Here is a 17,946-nt window from a genome sequence, read left to right on the forward strand (position 1 = left end):
ACTTCAGATCGAGAAAAAGTGGCGAATGGCCGCACTTGTTGGCAACACTGAGTCACTCAGTTACGAAAACGTGTGCTTGCTGCTTGTATTATGTTGTACTTGAGCTGCTTGAGCCAGCTTGAGCCCTTGAGCTACTTGACCACTTGACTGCGATGTTGAGATAAATGTTGGAATGGTGTAACGTTGGGGACTTCCTGAAGTACGTATGATTCAATGCTCCTCTACACAATTCGTCGAATAGCGTCGAGGTCCTCATCATACTTCCTGGTGAGATCATTTCACATCACCGAACTTGTTGTCAAAATAAAGTCGTTGCGGTTTGTGATATGTTTTTCTGTCGTGCAGCTACCTTTGCGTGGCGTGACCGCATCTGTAGGTGGCTCAGGCCTCAAGGAGTTCCTGAATCACGCCGATATGCCACATTCCAAGCCCCCGAATGTGCTCGTGTTCACAGGCGAGGATCCAAGCTGTCCGCATCCGCTCTATAACGCAGTGAAACAGACTTTGGACATGTGCGTCAACCCAGACACGTACACAGTGTACATGCTTTCCGAGCGTCAGGTACGTATTCCTTGAACAAGGAAACCGGCGAGAAAATGCAGTGGCAAGGGTATACAGAAGTACATTACTGTCCAGAGGGATAAAATGGGTCACATAACTGCATTACTTAAACACATAGTCTTAAAGAAAGAGCCTCATGACGAGAGCTGCTGATATTTTCAATAATAATTCGTGGCTTCTGTTGCGATAAAACAGTGATCATGAACGGTCAGTGGTCAGACTGTGGAGTAATTTTGCGCACCTGAGGGTTCTTTAACGCGCTCCAGAAGCTCAGCACATGGAAGACTGCATGTCAAAGCAACTCGTACCCTATCACCAAGTTGCTGGCATCCTCAGCAGGGTTCGAACCCACAACCTTGAGATAGGCAGACAAAAACGCTACCAACTTAACCATCGAAGCCAGTTGCCGATATTTTGTACAGAGACCAGGCACAATCCTCATCACTGGCATGGCATTTAAAGGGTTATAGATGACATGTTAAAGGGGTTATGGGTATTATAGGTCAATGCATGTGTGGATTGGAAAAATCCAACTAGATTTTTACCATTACTTTTGGATTTTCCCTATCCACGCATGCTGTTGAGCTATAATGCCCATGAATCAATCCTTTAAGACGTCATCGCTAACATTTTAAATACCATGCCAATGATGAGGATAGTGCCCAGAAGATAGATAGTCTCTGTTCAAGATGTCAGCTGATCCTGTCCTGAGGCTCCTTATCTTATCTTATGGATTTTCTACCTTTGTATAACCGGACATGGATAAACCTGTTTAAATTTCACCTTTGTTTTATTCCTACACATTTGCAGATAAACACTACTCCGTGGCTGCAGAATACACGAGTGCTAATTGTTGCATGCACGGAGCCAAGTTACACAGCCAGCCGGATATTTCTGGAGTATTATCTTCGTGGTGGTAGGCTACTGGTAGTGTCGTCAAAGATCAGGTTTCCAGGCATACGCTTCGAAGAACCTTTGTCTGAACTGCAGCCAGTTACAGTTCGGTGCAGAAACTTCACAAGTGCTTCCATTATGCATGGCCGCATACGGTACGGACTGGACGATAATGTTCGTGGCACTAGTCTTGCAGAGGATGATAGAGGACAGCCTGTTCTTTATGAAGTTCGGTGCAACAGCAGCAAAGGGGTACTAATCCTTTCACAGGTGAGCTTGCTTCGGAAGTACATCTGCGTATATCATGGTACCTATGTACAACTTGCGTATATAATGGTTTGCCAGTATTTCTGGGAAGTGAATCATGTCCTGATACAAATTTTTGCACTCTGTGTGTGAATACATATCAGGAACAACTATGCATTTGCATGAAAACATTTAGGTGCTACAGCTCTGATTACAGTAGACAGTAGTTCCCATGCCCAACAAGCTTTTGTGCTTCAGGTACACCTGGAGGTTGATCCTCTATATTTCTCCACATCTGAAGCCACTTTCTCCAAACTGAAACAATCCAATGAAGCTAGAATATCTATGCTACGATATCTGTTGTCAACAAGATTGAAAGTAAACTGTGAACCAAAACCTTCATACAGTCTTACTGTGGGTCACCTTTTTGCAGCTACACAGGTAGGCCTCACCGTTCATTCTCGGTAATATCATTTTTCTACTTCGTCATGTATTTGCATGTTGTTGCAGGCTGAACTTAGCTCTCTGTTGTTGGAAATACAGTCCCACTGCAAAAACAATGAGATTGTAACTGAAGGAACAACATTCCGCTACGTGTTGACTGATCCCATTACAGACGTAAGAGCGACCGAATGCTTCCTTCCTATTTGTGCATCACCTACAAACCAGATGCGACATATTAGTTCCTTCAATCACCAAGCGTACTTCGATATGCTTCAAACAACAAGTCTTGGCCGAGCTGTCCTTTTTGTAGAAAATGCAACTACTACGATGCAGACTATTAAAGGGTAAGTATCGTTTGTATACAGCATTTCAGTTTTGTAGTGGTGCCTGTTAAAGGGACTATCGTATCCGTCACGGTCGATTCTGAAACTATAGTGCCGTTTTGCTCAGTTAATCTAGTAATCAACTAAAGTTAATAATTCATAATAATTTTCATGGTTAATGTCCCAGCTCTTCGAAAAGACTAAACTCAGAAAAAGCAATTGGACGATGCCCTACCTCGCAGTAATAACAACAAGCTTAGTTTACTCACCTCCCTCATCCTCGTGCCCCTCACCAGTCCTGCCTTCATGTCACCTTAACAATGCACCTCTGACCTCACCTCTTCTAATTTGGTTTTGATGACTCGTGGCTGTACCTCAGAATGTGCAAGGTCATCTCATGTAACCTGATACATATCTTATATTTGCACTGTTCCTGTATTTCTAGACTGTGGCTTGCAAGCAACATTGCAGATACATTTTGAAGTCATAAATTTTTTGCATTGTTATCCATAATATGTACAATAATGCCCTGTATTGACCGCGCAGAGGCTCTGCTTTAGCATGACTGTTTTGTTGTTTCTGTTGCATTAAAATTTGCAATACAAATTTCAGGTTACAAAATGCACATGGCTCACTTGCAGTTGCAACACGTCAGCTACAAGGCAAAGGTTAGTCTTTGATGAACAAATTGAAGTGAACAAATGAAATTGTGAGTTAGTGTACGTGAGACAGAGGTAACATTTTCTTGAGTCTGAAGATCAAACCCAGAATATATAAAATAGAATGCCTGAAGGCCCACTGTTCATTACCATTTATTTATTGCCAATGACATGTACTTATATTGATACGCTACAATATTTCTGTATATTCCTACACGCTCACCCTTTATTGCTTCAGGTCGTAGCGGGAATGCGTGGCTTGGTCCAGCAGGTTGTGCCATGTTCACAGTGTGTGTACACATTTCCTTACGGTCCTTGCTTGGCAGTCGCAGCTCCTTCATACAGCACCTGGCTGCTCTAGCTATTACCAAGGCAGTGCGTAGTGCAAAGGGATATGAAGTAAGCTCTTGCCACTCCAGAAGTGATGTTTCTGTCGGGGTCATGCTTTTATCATTGCGTTTTTCTTTTGTTTTTCTTTCTTCTTGCATTTTTCAACCTCACATTGTGCATTACTTGTTGTTCTGCACAAATTTGAAATATTTTTAGACAGCTAAGAATGCCACATTGAACTTCATTATTTTGTCGGGCTGATTCCATTGATAAGCTCTCTGCCAAGCCTCTAAGCCCGAAAAGTAGTAACACTGCTTTTTAGTGGAAGTATTTTACAAAACTGATGACATTGATACACTCTTGCGCTGTGTTTCCATTGATTTTTGATATTACATTGCTGGACAAAAGTTTACGGAACACGCTCCAGCGCATTCCTTCTCCAGAAGCACACTGTAGCAGCAAATAGGATCGCGTGGAATTACAGACATGTGCCTAGGTAACTCAGTCACCTGCTTGCAAGTCTGTATGGTACCAGTCGCTGCTAGTGTGTCACTCTGGGGAACGAATTCACCGGAGCGTGTTTTGTAAACTTTTGTCCAGCACTGTACATCTATAGGTGCAGTACATATTGATTTAATTATTTTTGTTTCAGCTGGTCAACGTTAGGATAAAATGGCCAAATGATATCTACTATGGTAGCCATTCAAAAATTGGTGGCATATTGGTTTCATCTACACTTAACAGAAATGAAATGTGCTGTTATATTGGTAAGGATTGGTTTTGTTCCAAATTGATTAATTGGATAATTACATGCCCTATGTCAAATACGATGGGTAGCCTCTAAAACGTTCTTCTAGCAAAGTGCTTTGAGCATCTGAGCAGGCTTCTTTTTTGTGTGTGTGCATGTGTCAATGGTTTCTGTAGCGCAGTTATAAAATTATTCAGCATTTATTTCATTAGCCAGTGTGTTAGCTCTCCCACTTGTCATTACAGTACAATCCACATGACATACCATACAATGACTCATATGTTTGTCCTAATTTTTGTTTTTTCCTTCTTGCACTGACCAGTGCTTCCCAGTATAGTGTAATATTTTGCTTTGAAAACAAATGTTTTATCCACTGAGCTGATTACACCTTTTATTACATTATTGTTACTGGGATAGAAGACACACCCTCTCCTTTGCTCTTCAAGAGGAGTCCTCTCCCACTTTTTTTTCATGGTTTGGAGCTCAGCCACTACATCATACTTCCCCTTCTCTTTAAGATCAATTAGTTGCATAATATAACGCATGTTGCGAGGTGATGTGCTGTTGTGATCTGTAGTGTTAAGCTGTATAGGATCTGTGCCATTTCTACTGCAAGTGTCATTGGTTGTCCCTTCACCTTTAGAGGGCGTCTTCCGAGATCAAAAGGGAGACCCGCATCTCTCACATGAAGGAAATGGTCCAAAATTGACTTACAAGTCGAACTGTTTATTTGTATTCTGTGTTTATTACCCTGTAATTATACCTAAGGTTTCAGTCCAAAGAGATATATTTCACATAAAAAGGCTGGTGAAACATTGAAGTGGAGACTGCCGCTCATAATTGTTTTCACAGGAATTTTCTATTTTTCTTGTCTAACATTGTTGAGAAAGGGAAGCAGGGCCTGTACATATGCACTCTGAAAACCACATATTCCCTCTCCACATTCACGCTTCAGGGTTTGTTCCATTGAGCTGAATCTCACTTCATGTCAATATATCACAATAGTTCCTAAATGTTCATCAATTTTCTCAATACGCATTTCCTTTCAACCTCAAGTCTGTGTGAAGCAAATACTCTAAAACCTTTATTGTTTGTGAGCCCATAATTTTCACGAATTTTAAAGGTACACGAAAATGTCTAGCAAGATTTGACACCTCAATCTGGTAACTACTGGTAACCATTTGAACTGCTCTACAGCATAACCATATGCAATGTCGATTTTATCAAATGTGCTACGGACAGTCTTGAACTCATCACGAAGGAAGCCTATTAAGCCACAACTTTTAGCAATTAGAATTTCAAAATTTTAGTGGCTTCGAATATGTGCCCTGTACACAATTCACGAGAAAACTGAGGTCGCAAAATTGAAGGGCTTTGTAATATCCGGTTCTATACATCTTGGTGATTAATTTGGCTCGGCTAATAGCAGTTCTAGCAAGATACATTTCCCCCTCTTAACTCGTTACACCTTGCATCTATGTTATATTACATACACATACCTGCCAAGTCTCCCGAATTTCGTTCAGTCTCCCGATTGTACGGACGCGCCATCCAACCTCCCGAAAAACTGGGGCCTTGGGTTTTCTCTCTCATTTTTATTGAAAAAGTAGCCAAACGTATTCCTGAATAATTAGACAGCCCGTAACACGTTTTTCGTGGAAGGCTGGGTTGGCGGAACCCCAACAAAGGGGTAAGGAAGTGAGCAGCGAACCACGTGGCAGGTCATGTGTTTCATCGTGCCCGTGTTTCTCGAGAAGACGTGCTATCGTCCTATGGTCGGTCCAGTCTCGTGCAGTAGTTTCATTTCCCGCGATGGCACTCTCCAAACAGAAGAAGAAATACCTGCACGCATTCTGCACACGTGCCAAGTACCTGTTAATGGGCTTTCTGGTTCAGCACAACCTTCCGCGGCACGTAAGCGACCACGTGTGACCGCTATTTCCAGAAGATGTTTCCAAAATGTGACGAAGTGAAGCACTACAGGTGTGGAGAGCCAGTTGACGAGGCGTCTTCGAAATTGCGGTTGACGGAAGCAACGATAGTGTGTCGCAGCTCCACCCGATAGTGACTATGACGTAGATTAATCGCAATACAGTCGTTAGCAATGAAATCTCCAGTGCACAACATTAATTAATACCTCGTGCTACCCCCCCCCCCCCCTCCCCCATTATGTGCATTATGTGTGTCTATGTACACCCAAGGTGTGTGTCAGTCTAAGATAGGATGGCTTACAGTTTGTATGGGAAATGTAATATGCCCATGAATGTACCAAAATTGATCACAAGGCTCTGCAAAGTCTGTTCATAGTCCCTTTACTATATGCTGGTGAATATAAATAATTATTTCCCTCTGTACTTAAAGGTTGTGGCATTAATGTGTCAAATAGTCAGCCAACAGTATGCATAAACGATGTTGCCAAAGTGGTGGCAGAGAATAGACACATGCCAGCACCACAGCAGCTGCTGCCTGAAGAAGTCGTTGCAAGAACACTGAATGAACTAGAGCTCCTCATTGCCCATTTCCAAAGTGGACAGATCAGTTCTGTGTTACAAGATTACTATAGGTTCTGGCTTCATAGGTGAGTGAAATATTTTTCGTGACGCATGGAATCTGCCTAAAACAAACATAATTGATGAGGGTGAAAAACAACCTCAAATACCTCGAAAACATACTCGAAGTTGATCTTGCTGTTAGCCTCAATCAAACAGAACAACCATGGACCAGCTATTAAATTGACTAATGAAAATTTGAGATGTGCTGCTTTTTTTGGCAACACCACAAAGTATTCTGAACTTGGCACCTTGGAACTTGGTTCCTATTACTTGTCATCTTTGCTAGCATGTTTTCTTCTTTCCTTTTTGTAGAAAAACATTGTAGGTTTGTTCCTTCCACCACATAATTTCTGTGTTCATGAGCTGGCATCTTCACTCCTGTCAAAAAGAAAAAAAAAAAGCTAATGTACACAAAAAGTAAATTACTAATATTAATAAGGAAAGTACAATTCTGTTGTTGAACATACCACACAGCACATTACATACTGCATCACTTTTTAATAGTACAGAAATACAGCATAACAGTGAGAGCAATCTTATTGCTGCATTTCATTCATTTGTTGCCTTCTATTGTTTTTTATTTGTGCCGAGTCTTTCTTGCAATCTTTATATAGAATCATGATTTCGAATCGCTTGATGTGTAATTCAGTAGTGATCGTTATGCTAAAAAGAGGACACCGAAAGAAAAATGTAAGATGCACCACACTTATGTGTGATGTTCGCAGGAAATGGGTGGCCTTTTTTCACTCCTGTCATGTAAGATGTGTGCTCACATCCTTCATCACCTCGTGATGTATACAGCAAAGGGCATCCTGTGCACATGGGGATCAAACATCTATGAGTTCTACAGATGTGCCATGCTCACATTTCTTCTGTGAAAATATTATGGTCAAACATTCCACTAAAGTCAAAACCAGATTTCGTTTCTAGGAACTTGCAGTGCCTCTGTCGGAGTGCACTCAACACTCAGTTGATTGAATTTTTTCATGTTATGAGAAGAGCAAGAGGGTAAAACAATACATAGTCCAGCTTGTTGAAATGTCGTCAAGAAAAACAATAACCAAAGAATGAAGCACGAAGGCAGAAGGGCAGGCTCTGCCCGAAAGCTTACATATTAAATGGTTACTCTGACTTCATGCTTCGTTCTTTCGTTATTATTTTTCTATGAGAAGAGCATTAGGTTTTACTGGAAGGAGTGGTAGCCCCCATGCAGGCATGGGACATTTTCTTGTTTAAAGTAAAGGCATCACCATACTTAACTGTAATGCGCTAGCGCATGGCCCCTGATGATGCCAACGCCATCTGTGCTAGGTTCGAGACACTGCCCCATCTGAGCCATGTGTCCCCCTAGTTTTTATTTCTCCTGTCTCACCGGCTGTGGTGTCTGAGGTTTTCCCTGGGTTTTCCGAAGACTTTCCAGACGAATGTTGGCACAGTTCCCCCTGAAGTCTGCCCAGGACGGATACTAACCCCCTCTGTCCCCCACTCCTTCCTGCTGTCCTCTCTCCATCTGTCCATATCTGTACGCCGCTCATAACCACAGTTGCTTCACGATGCTAACACGGAATTTAAAAAAAAAAGTTTAATTCAGCTTTGTGGTTCCTTATGGTTAATATATTTTTCACTGCCCTCGTCACTAGCACTTATGTTCATACATCCTAGGTAGTGAACAGGTTTGTTACCAAAGAAGCAGCATAGACTCTGCGTGAAAGTTATTCCAGGTCTTTTGTCCTCTTTAAAGTTTGTCTTTAAGAGGGCATACCAGCTCACCGTACCCATGTATTTTCTATGGAGGGCGATTTATGCTTTTTCTCGAAAACTAATCGACAGCTATTAACACTGGCAGTCCCATTGAAAAGAGAAAGCCAAATGGGTCGGTTCTGAAGTCCAGAACTCCGAAGTTTGCTTGATTTTTTTATGATGGTCTCGTAAAGATGGAAAAAAAAAATCATTATTTTCGTTGCCTCTCTGTCAAGATGTATTTTTTATTTCTACCGCGAGCAGGGAAGACCGTTGAGAGGCAAGAGGAACCGTTGGTCAGAACAGACTTAAAAATGTTTCAGGAAACTATAGACACCAAAATGATATAACTACGACTTTCATCTTTCAGGAAACTATAGACACCAAAATGACATAATTACGACTTTCTTCTTTCACGCAAAAACGTAAAAACTAAGGTCCTCTACTGGCTGGGGACCATGTCGCCATCTGGTGTTGCATAGGGAAAGCTGCACTTGACCAGCAGATAGCCGATGAAGCACAGGCGACCGAGTGTTATCATTCGCTTTCCCGATTTCCTGAAATTCCATTTAATCCGCAACATAAAATCGATATAATTCGCTGCACTAGTTTGCTAGTGATATCGTTCGCTCGATGCTAGTGTTTTTCTACTGTTGGTCAGACACGGGTTTTACAGTTGTCCCCTGCATCTTTTCTGTGCGGGTCTTTATGGACAATAAAAGCTGTACACCCACTTATTCATTGTTTCATTGTCCTTACAACTCCGCTTCTGCTGAGGATACAGTTCATCAACATAGAACAACAACAACAATAAATGGAGAAGTGATGCAACTGCAAAATCTGTGTCTGACCAACAATAGGAAAATACGATTAGGAGATAAGGAGCACCACCCAGTGAGCATATGCGTTCCCTTTCAATGGTACAAATACAGAAGGTAATGTGCATTTTTGTGTGGGAGAGATTTATTGAACGAACACATAATGTTTGTATGCCGCCTGACTAGCTGCCAGAATATGCGGGCTATGCGGCAGTCGAAGAGTACATGACGGTTGGTCTCCACGCCGGCGCAGTATGGGCAGATATTCGTCGGAGTAATGTTCCACACATGGAGGCGATCACGCGTCGGCTGTATGCTCTACGCAAAACTCCATAGTGTGTCGAACGAGGAAGGAGGGAGCCACGAGCACACAGACCATTTGTGCCATTTTGCTCACTATTCTGTAGTACTTCCTTTTATAAAAAAAAACACGGCTACCATTTTTCCAACATATCTGCCAGGAATACGTAGAAGGTAGCAGGACCTTGGGGAACCACCAGTGGTGAATCACCCCGTCATAGTCAAGACTTATTTGTTGCTGGAGAATTGCTTTCTAATCTCGCTGCATTGTCTGTACTCTGCAAAATAAAATAGAGGGAGAGAGGAACAGAAAGAAGAGATGCAATCCGCACAGCAGTGCAGCGAATGTAACCGCTTTTGTGTTCCTCGTTCAGTGGCTTGCAGCTTTTATTGTTCATTAACACCAATGTTAATTAAAAAAAAGCCTGTCTCCCAATTTCAACAAATAATGAGGGCAAATGATAGCACTTGATCGGCTATGATGTGTTTCCTCAGTTGTTCACAATGATGCTCCTGTATTTTTCGGTGCACGGAACCCCGCATGTCCATTTTTTCCGCCCACGCAGTCAGGGACCTTTTTTTGGGGGGGACAATTTTTTCCGGAACCCAAATTCGCGTTCTCGAAATAAGGAAAATCAACGAGAATGTTCGATTGCTTCGTAACATGATATGCCGTGTTTAAAAATCCGACATCACTATTTAATCACACAAATTCACGAAATTTCAATGCCTGTCCAAGTCATTTTAGCAAACGAAAGCCACATTTTAGCGGCCATTAGGCTTAGCAGGGCAGACACATTGGTTAGTTTATTATTAGGTTAGTACAAGTTCGGTGTTTGCATTTTCATGTTCAGGTTACTTGAAGTGTGCTGTTGGCAGTTTCCCGAACACGACTGTGCATTTTATAGTCAGATAACATTTATTTACAGTAGCTTAAATTGGAAAGGGGGTTTCGATCACTTTATTTCGTGGTACACCTAATGCCTAATTATGGCTGTATTCCAGGGCTTGGGGTGTAAGCGGATGTAGGAAAAAAATACTTTTTTTTACCAGTTTTTTCAGAACCCAGTGTAAGACATCGTAAGCGTGGGGTCCATCCATTCTTTAGAGCCTATTATACAGCTGCTAATACAGCGAGGTGATAGCCTCCGAAAAGCCGGCCTCTCGAGCGAGCTTTGATTATATCAAATAACTTCTCCATGATCATTCCATCAGTTGGCAATTGACTAGCGCTCAGCGTCATCACTGGAAACCCCCATTTTGTAATTCCATCTGTGTCCGTGTTGCCTTACAAGAATAGGGATTTGCCAAAAATACGCATAAACTTGGCTGACAAGGTGTCCCGTTCTTCAGCTCTTTCCACGACCGAATTACACGTTTTCAAGTTTGGATTGAATTCACTGAGCCCTCAGCGTCCAACACGACGAAATCTGGAGGAAAAAAGTTACGCTCCAGGAGTTTTTACAAAAAAAAACATATATTTTCTTGTTCCACATGAAATATAAGGAGGTCGAACTGCACTTTTTCCTACCCTGAAACAAGAACCTGTGATGTTGTCAACTGACTGTTATTATTATTTTATTACTCTATGTCCTTTTATTATTTGTCGCATCGTTCTTCTTGGCGTCCAGGAAAAAAAAGAAACAGTCTGTTGGAAGTATCGCAACTCCCGCTCCGAGGCCCCGCCGTTCGACCTTTCCCTATCTCTCTGGCTGGTTTCGTGTGTGATGACCCAAAACCTTTATTCCCCTTCCTTCGAGGGCGACCAGCCAAGACAAAAGGGAAGGTCCCTGTCACTGAGGATTCTCCATTGATGTCATTTTTCTGGGCTGGTGTAAAGTGAAAGAAAAAAAAGGGGAAACAGGGGGAAAAGGAGTCTCTAAAATATATTACTGAAGTTTCCGGGTAATAATAAGCAGTTTATTTTGCAACGGAGATTTTGAAAAGTATTTTGCACCAACGCCTTGAAAATGAATTCAGATATCTCGTAATACTTACTTACCAGAAATATATATCCCAAAATGTCATTTTTGCATGAATAATAGAAGTGTAAAATACTGTTTCGGGCACTAGCTTTTCCAGACCGGCATTGTAGGCGCGGTGTGCAGGCAATGTTTATAGCCTAATATACAGCCACTTGTACATCCAGTTGAGACCCTCCGAGATATTGACATCTCGGGCGAGCTTTGACAGCATATGAAGTAACTTTTCCGTGGTCATTTCCCGATTTCTCCATTTGGTGGTTGACTAGTGCTCAGGCTCAGTGCTGGCAACCTTCGTTAAAAATACCATCTGTGTGTGTATTGCCCATATTATCATCCATACTATCCGATCACATTTGTATGCCCTAGTACGACAATGCGAAGAGCAATAAAAAATTCCATAATCAATCAGTGCAGACGCCAGTGACTTGTGAAAACAATAAATATAGCATAAATATATAACAACAAAATAAAAATAACAAAGTAGTCATACAGCAATAGGAGATAAGCAAAAAGACGCGAGTGTCCCGAATCGAACTGCGTACCCTCCGTCTCAAACTCCGACACTTTACCTCTCAACAAACAGCGGAGGGGGCGTGCCGCCTTAAACTCGCGACCTCAATCGTGCATAATGGGGATTATTTTGGAGTCGGAGGCGAATGCCGTGACAAGGCGAGCGTGGCGCCATCTAGTGTCTGGAAAATTGTGAATCGGAGTTGCGCCTAGACTGGTATGCCCTCTTAACGACTTTACTAAGCTAGATTGTGCCCATCTTTGTGTATTTGTTAACATAGCAAAGAACAACCCAATCCAACCTGCAACGTAGATTCTGTGCACATTCATACAACTATTTGCCAAAAACTTGCAAACAATACATTGCAAGTTCTTTTCATGGGGCATGAATCCATACTTCACAGTATGAACGTTAAAAGCTGTGTATAACTTTCCTGTGGAGCTTCCTCATCGCTGCTCTGCATGCTGCAGCGCACATGTGAAGATGCGTTGTGTGGTTAGTTATACACATTCCGTATTGCTGGATGACCGGCTGCGGAACCCCCCCCCCCCCACACACACACACACAAGTCATCGCAAAACCTAGTTTGAGAATCCCTGGCTTATACAAACGTATTTGAAATGCATATTAATTGTAATTGCCAACTATGCATCATGCTGGCCAATTTAACATTGTGACAATGCTTCGTTACATATATTGCATTTTATTTTCCAGTGGCCAAACAGTTACATTGCAAAGCTTGGGCTGCAAGGCTGTTATCAAAGGACTGGATGAATATGGTTACCTCGTTGCCGAGAGCATGGGGAAAGAATACAAGCTTCAACCTGATGGAAATAGTTTTGATTTGATGAATAACCTCATCATAATGAAACCCACGTAAACAAAAACCACATCCAGATGTATTGCACAATTAACATGCCATGTATGCAGAATTCGCTATTATAGCAGAGCAATACCTAATAAAAAATGGCAGCCCCTTTACCACTCCGTGCAAACGCTTTCAATGCAGAATGCTTTCTAATGGAATCTCTACACAATATACAACACCTACAATTTGTGTATAAAAAGCTTTCTTCTACCTACATTATCACTCATTATGCACACATGCTCTATTATGCCTGCATTTAAACATCTTCATCACGTACACACACTATGGTTTATGCATACCGAAGTAAATGATGAAATTCTTGCAGCAAAGTTTTTCGATTTTCCTCACAAAGGTGGCATCCAAAACTGTCCCAAATCTTGTAATCGGCTCGTCGATTCCACCGACTAACTCCATGTGATTGCATTTAACCAATAAGCCACTTGCAAGTAGACTGAGGAGATCATACAGGGTGTGAGATGTACATCATCAGACCACACGGTCTGGTCAGTCTTGCAAGCAAATGTACTAGCGTTAGAACGCATTCTGCATTAAAGTTCCCCCTCATATTTATGGTAGGAAAAGTTTTGACCAAGCAAGGGTATGTGCAATTATACGTGTCACCAAGTAGGGCCTTATCTCTGCTCAGGAAATTTGAGAAAACCAATTAATGAAATGCTAATAATTGTCACTTTGTTAGTATGCCAAATTACAGCAATAGTGCATGACCTATAACAACATAGTGACTGTAATAGCACCCATATGTGTGGCACACTCTATGGTTGATGCAAAAGTTTACTTGTGTGATGTCGCCCTTTATACACTTGAGTTATTTTTAGAGGTGTAATACAACCTTGAATATGGACACTGAACAGATATTTCACGATAGTGATGGCTGCACATTAATGATGCACATTATTATGGTGCACAGTCATTATACTATCAGTAAGGAGTCTAGCAGAAGCCAGAGATATTTACTTGCCTCATTCAACCATATTCATGGGTGTACAGCACTTTTTACAAATCCAAAGAATAAAGGAAAATGTATACATTTTCTTGTGTGGTACTATAATGCAGACCTACCTATCATGTCACCTTTCCTATGTCTAAGTCTGGGTCCAAATCCTACAACGCACTTCAATGTTCACACTTCCTTTCATAGAAGCATTTGAATTTCTAGCTGAATGGCACCTTCAGGTACAATTAGCTGCTCCTCTGTGTAGTAGTGCTCAGGTTTTATCAATTACACCATAATGGAAATGCTGGAAGGAAGTGTAAGTTGTGTAATAACTAGGGTCCCAAGTTTTATGAGGGTGTTTTTTGGAGTCTATTGTTTTAAGAGAATTCAGAGGTTTTCAGTGTTTATTTTGCAGTTGAGTTAATGTCCCAAATTCAGAGAAAGCGGTGGTTGTGGAACGACTTGCTCCCAAAAAAGAATGAGAAACTGCCATGCAAAAATGCTTGCTGTTATGTGGCAGAAATTGCAGACAGACATCTGTATCACTATCACCCAGCGACGTGAACATCTCGAAATCCAAATATCCTAGACACATTTTGTTTGTCTTCCATTGTACTATCTGCATTGCAACAACTGGCTGTCTTTTCATAGAAGACAATTTGCATGTTACCTGTGCCCCCTTCTCCACTTTGAGGGGAAGGAAATCGTGGTTCACAGAAAAAGGGAAAGAAGAATGCTGGGTGCTGTACGTTCTCCAGTAGAGATAGAACATGGCCGAAATGACCCCAAAATGCTGTCATACAGTCGCTAAACAGGGTACCGTTTAGTGACGCCAATGTCGAAGTGCCATTATTGGCAAAAATGGTGTTTGCCCACATTACATGGATGCTTTGCACGTTGTTAAGGGAAAGGCTACTTCACAGTGCATTTGTGTCAAGAGTGCCACCCTTCATTATCACTGGGGCAATCACTGCAATGCGACGAAACCTTGACATAAGGCGAAAACAATTCCGATGTTAACAAATGCAAGACACAAGACTAAGCCTGCAGTGAAAAGCTGCTGCTGCTTTTCAAACGACTTCTGGGTGACCCTTATCATTTCTATCCACAGCTATCAGGTGATAGATTATGACAGTAGCCAGGTACCAGTAATAGCCGTTCTTTTTCTGGATCCCGAGGAAATATTCTGTCTCAATCTTCGTAAGCCGCGAGCACATTCTCTAATTGATTGACAGAGCCTTAGTGATTATAGGGGCGGATTGAGGAGGGTTCCGGATTTCCTGACTCTACCCCAATTCTGTCGTCACTATGTGCTTCTATTGGTTTCTGGCAGTGTATGTAGAATGGTGTCATGGACCAGACCCCACCACCCCACTCTGAAATCTTGGATCCACCCCTGAGTGATTTCATGAAGTTTGATAAAGCCACGTCGGAAACACCATGCTTCGTAGTCGGCACAAAACCCACGAATATCACTACCACTGAACGGGGCAAAATGTACAGCTAGAAGAGCCTAGAATTTATTTTTAAATGCGTAATAAGCGCAACGCCTCTCCCAACATGGTGCCACAACCCCGCCTCGCCTTGCCAGCTTCTGCGTTCTTTTCGCTCTATCACATCTTGGCCGGTGACACAGTTCCTAGTTTTGGTAGTTTCGTAGATGTTTAACCAATGCAACGTGTATTTTGAAGTGCGAGTAGATAATTCAATTTCATTTTACTGCGAAAGCTAGTTCACAAATTTTGCGCATGTCCATGTTGAGAAGTTGTGATTATACGGAACTCAAATCAGAAAAAAAGCTGCGTGAGGGTGACACGGGGAGGGGATCTGGATAAATCACTGGCAACCCTGACAACAGAAAAGGCGGCAAAAGAAGCAAATGAGAGGCGACATTCTCATCAAATTCAGAAAAAGACGTAAAATGAACAGAGAAAACCGCATGAAAATGAAAATTCAACTTCACCATGGCTTGCCATTACGACGTCGTCGCCTCACGGAGGCAGCAAAGTCGAACAAAAAAATAGTTGGAGCTATGATTGGAGTTACATTAGATGAATTTTTGAAATGTGGCAGTCGTCGAAAAAGACAAGAGAGCAGCGGCAGATCTCTCCATCGCCGGTCGAATGCGCTAACCACAACGCTGCGCTACTTTCTGATCGCTTTCTGGCTTTTTTCTACGACTCCATATTTGCGTTGTGTCCGTCTGTTTGTGTTTTGTGTGTTTCAGTCTGAAAAGTGAGAACAGTTAGTTTCATTATATATCAGACATTCCGCACGGGGGCCAGGAATGGGGTCATTGTAGGAGCGCGTAGTGGGTGAGGGGGTGGGAGAGAGGGAAATCCCATGTATAAACTAACGTTTGGGGGGGGGGGGGTACTGGATCCGACACTGCACTCCCCCACCCCCAGTTCGAGAATTAATTGCCGCACAAAGAGGTGGCAACCCTACTATGAAAAAACAATAAGACATTGGAAACAACACGTGGGAACGCAGTTATGACTTTTTTTAGCTGAACTTAATTTTTCTCTAGTTAAATGCAGAGCTAAGGTACTGCAGGATAAAACCAGTTCCTTGATGTTCATTTTTCCCTTCCACTTACTTGGCTGCTTCCGTGGCTCACTGACACTCGAAAGTGAAAAGTGCGCATGTAGAAGTGTTGTAATAAACAAGAGTACGTATAAGTACTCACATGGTCGATTACGTAAGCACTATTTTCAGATTTAAATGCACCCTTATGGGAATGTGGCACGAATGTGTGTGTGTGTGTGTGTGTGTGTGCGGGGAGGGGGTACAGGATGCTGTGTGAACAAAGCTTGACGGTGGGCTAATTGGTATCAGGGGTGGGCAGTAATAGTTTTTTATTATTATTATTATACTAATATACGCACTCCAGACAAAGACACGCATTATAATACTAATACAAATACTTTTTGAGAATGTGTTTTTTATACGTAATACCAAAACTGTATATATATATATATATATATATATATATATATATATATATATATGTTTATAAGTCCCAAACGTCGCCACACCAGCATTGGACAGCTGTTTCGGCCTTATTGGGCCTTCATCAGCAATGCGTAGGTGGGCGACGTTTGAGCGAGTGGCGTCGGAAGGTCACGTGGAACGTGATGTCCTCCCGTCAGGGTGAGAAACTCACCTCTGAAAGCCCAGTGCGAAGCCAGTAAAGTATTAAGTGAAAAAAATAGCATAGGCTCTTTGGCTGCACGTTGAACATATGTTTATAAGTCCCAAACGTCGCCACACCAGCATTGGACAGCTGTTTCGGCCTTATTGGGCCTTCATCAGCAATGCGTAGGTGGGCGACGTTTGAGCGAGTGGCGTCGGAAGGTCACGTGGAACGTGATGTCCTCCCGTCAGGGTGAGAAACTCACCTCTGAAAGCCCAGTGCGAAGCCAGTAAAGTATTAAGTGAAAAAAATAGCATAGGCTCTTTGGCTGCACGTTGAACATATGTTTATAAGTCCCAAACGTCGCCACACCAGCATTGGACAGCTGTTTCGGCCTTATTGGGCCTTCACCAGCAATGCGTAGGTGGGCGACGTTTGAGCGTATGGTAATAAATAAATACGTACATAACTTTTTGAAAGGTCCCGGGCGCACACATTTATTGCACAATTTACAGTGCCTCCTGTACGGAACAATAGATGGATTGCGGACTATTTGGCTTTAATGATAACATATTCTCAAAAATTCAATCTCCGAGTGCTCTCCTGTACGGTCGAAGCAAGGAACGTCTTGCGGCATATTTGCCATTACCAGCTCACGTGACGTTAGAGCTAGGATGATCGACTCCCACGTCCAGACTATAGGTGACGCGGGTTTGAGGTTTTCCCTGAGTTTTCCGAAGACCTACCAGACGAATGTTGGCACAGTTCCCCCTGACCTGGCCCGCGATACGCACTAACCCCCCCCCCCCCCCCCCGATTGCCATTCCTTCCTGCTGTCCTCTCTCCACATGTCCATGTCTGTACGCCGTTCATAAC

At 42.4% G+C, this 17,946-nt stretch overlaps 1 protein-coding gene and 1 long non-coding RNA gene across 2 annotated transcripts in view; one reads left to right on the forward strand and one right to left on the reverse strand.

Moving 5' to 3' along the window:
- Positions 1–14,031, forward strand: LOC135378054 (biotin--protein ligase-like). Its single transcript, XM_064610899.1, has 10 exons — positions 1–267; positions 346–561; positions 1,372–1,725; positions 1,960–2,142; positions 2,212–2,489; positions 3,081–3,136; positions 3,366–3,526; positions 4,110–4,224; positions 6,567–6,783; positions 12,826–14,031. The coding sequence occupies exons 1-10, from the start codon at positions 214–216 to the stop codon at positions 12,989–12,991; spliced, it is 1,800 nt and encodes a 599-aa protein (XP_064466969.1). The 5' UTR covers positions 1–213; the 3' UTR covers positions 12,992–14,031.
- LOC135378055 (uncharacterized) overlaps positions 6,501–17,946 on the reverse strand; it is a 24,650-nt gene continuing 13,204 nt past the window's right edge. The window contains exon 2 of the long non-coding RNA XR_010418246.1: positions 6,501–7,135. This is a non-coding gene — a long non-coding RNA (uncharacterized LOC135378055). The remainder of the gene's footprint in view (positions 7,136–17,946) is intronic.

The sequence above is a fragment of the Ornithodoros turicata genome, chromosome 1, assembly GCF_037126465.1.
Source record: "Ornithodoros turicata isolate Travis chromosome 1, ASM3712646v1, whole genome shotgun sequence".
NCBI classification, from domain to species: Eukaryota; Metazoa; Arthropoda; class Arachnida; order Ixodida; family Argasidae; genus Ornithodoros; species Ornithodoros turicata.

Bases quoted from the DNA above. Each gene is read 5' to 3' on its own strand.
- LOC135378054 (XM_064610899.1), top strand. From the start codon at position 214: ATGCTCCTCTACACAATTCGTCGAATAGCGTCGAGGTCCTCATCATAC. The intron at 3,137-3,365 runs GTTAGTCTTTGA...TTATTGCTTCAG, and splicing joins ACGTCAGCTACAAGGCAAAG to GTCGTAGCGGGAATGCGTGG. The intron at 6,784-12,825 runs GTGAGTGAAATA...TTTATTTTCCAG, and splicing joins TATAGGTTCTGGCTTCATAG to TGGCCAAACAGTTACATTGC.